The 1,379-nt window shown below is 40.3% G+C and overlaps 1 protein-coding gene across 2 annotated transcripts in view; it reads right to left on the reverse strand.

The window, feature by feature from the left end:
* Window positions 1-1,025, reverse strand: part of LOC112227454 (procollagen-lysine,2-oxoglutarate 5-dioxygenase 2-like) — a 154,710-nt gene extending 153,685 nt beyond the window's left edge. The window contains exon 1 of one of the 2 annotated variants that reach the window (XM_042308416.1): window positions 631-1,025. In XM_042308416.1, coding sequence (XP_042164350.1) covers window positions 631-730 — 100 coding nt within the window. In that variant the 5' untranslated portion in view covers window positions 731-1,025. The remainder of the gene's footprint in view (window positions 1-630) is intronic. The other variant, XM_042308415.1, reaches the window with a different exon arrangement.
* Between the last annotated feature and the right edge of the window lie 354 nt (window positions 1,026-1,379).

The raw sequence follows: 1,379 nt of genomic DNA on the forward strand, positions 1-1,379 counted from the left end.
TAGTGTAAATGTTGACATCACCATGTTCCACTTCGCAAACACAGCAGACATCTAATTTCCACACTCGCACTGGCAGGTATAACCTGTGCTTCCTCAGGTTAAGGGCATGTGGCCGAATAGCCAACAGCTCCAAACATAACCTAGATCCCAAACCTTCACATGGGCCTATGAATGTGTTGTTTCATTAAATCCTAAATCCTAAAAAAACGGATTAAAATATCTGCAGCTTACTTCAGAATATAATAAGGTAATATTTGATGTGTGAAGTAGGTAATGTGATCTGTCTTCTTTTTATATTCTATTATTTATGTAGATGTTTTTTGTGTAGGGGTGTTTTTGTAATAGGCCTGACTTGAATATTGTGTTGTATATTGTGTTGTATATTTTTGTCCCCTAAAAAATAAGCATATATATATATAAGAATATTTCCAATAAATCACACATTAGTAGACAGCACATAAATAGCAACAGAACTCAGGAAATCAAAGTAACATTTTTGGAAAACAAACACTTTTATTGGGCTATAAAGTATTAATAAATGTATCAAAACCAGACTAAAAGGCATCAGTGTATTTACAAACGTGTTGGCTAAAGGACAAGAATAGTTGTATAATAGCCTAAGCCACTTACCTGTTGGAATTGGCTGCTGATTGCTGTCAGATGAGTGGGCATTGGAAATCAAGTGTTTCCAGGAAAAACACAATATGAATAAGAGATTGAAATAGTCCATGTCTGCGGTGTGTTGATGAGGGCAGCAGTCCCTTGTTTCAGAGCGGAGTTAGGGGACTGACTGGACCGAGGCTTCTCCTCAGCTCGTCTGCGCTGCTGGTCAGGACCCTCTCCTCTCGCGATAATAAAATACTGAAAGAAACAAGCCTTCAACCAAAGCGTTTCTCTAAAACAGAGAGAGTGAGTGAGACGCAACAGTTGGTCAGTCGGCGGAGCTCTGCTGGTATAAATACAGTCATTCAGGCAGAGAAAAGAACGGTAAAGGCGTGGTTCCTTAATTGTAACTGTCGCATTTGCTACTTTTCCAGTAGTGTTGCATGGTGGCTGAACAGAGAGAGAGGGGAGAGAGAGAGGGAGAGAGAGAGAGAGGGAGAGAGAGAGTGTTTCTACACCGGTCGGGTGGTGAAACTTGGAGTGAACTTCCCAAGAAGGCCTACCTCAACTCCTCCACAGATTTGAGTGTAGAATCTCGTTTTTAAATTAACCTCTGACTCCTTCCCGTCGCTAAACTGAAATGCATACGTTTATATATTTATATAACGTTAATCAAATACAAGCACCGACTGTTTCCTCGTTGTTGGTTGTCAATGACAGCTCAGCGCGAATGTGCATGTACCTATTGAATCTCAACAAGGAAACAGTGGTTGTAT

The sequence above is a fragment of the Oncorhynchus tshawytscha genome, linkage group LG29 (assembly GCF_018296145.1).
Source record: "Oncorhynchus tshawytscha isolate Ot180627B linkage group LG29, Otsh_v2.0, whole genome shotgun sequence".
NCBI lineage: Eukaryota > Metazoa > Chordata > Actinopteri > Salmoniformes > Salmonidae > Oncorhynchus > Oncorhynchus tshawytscha.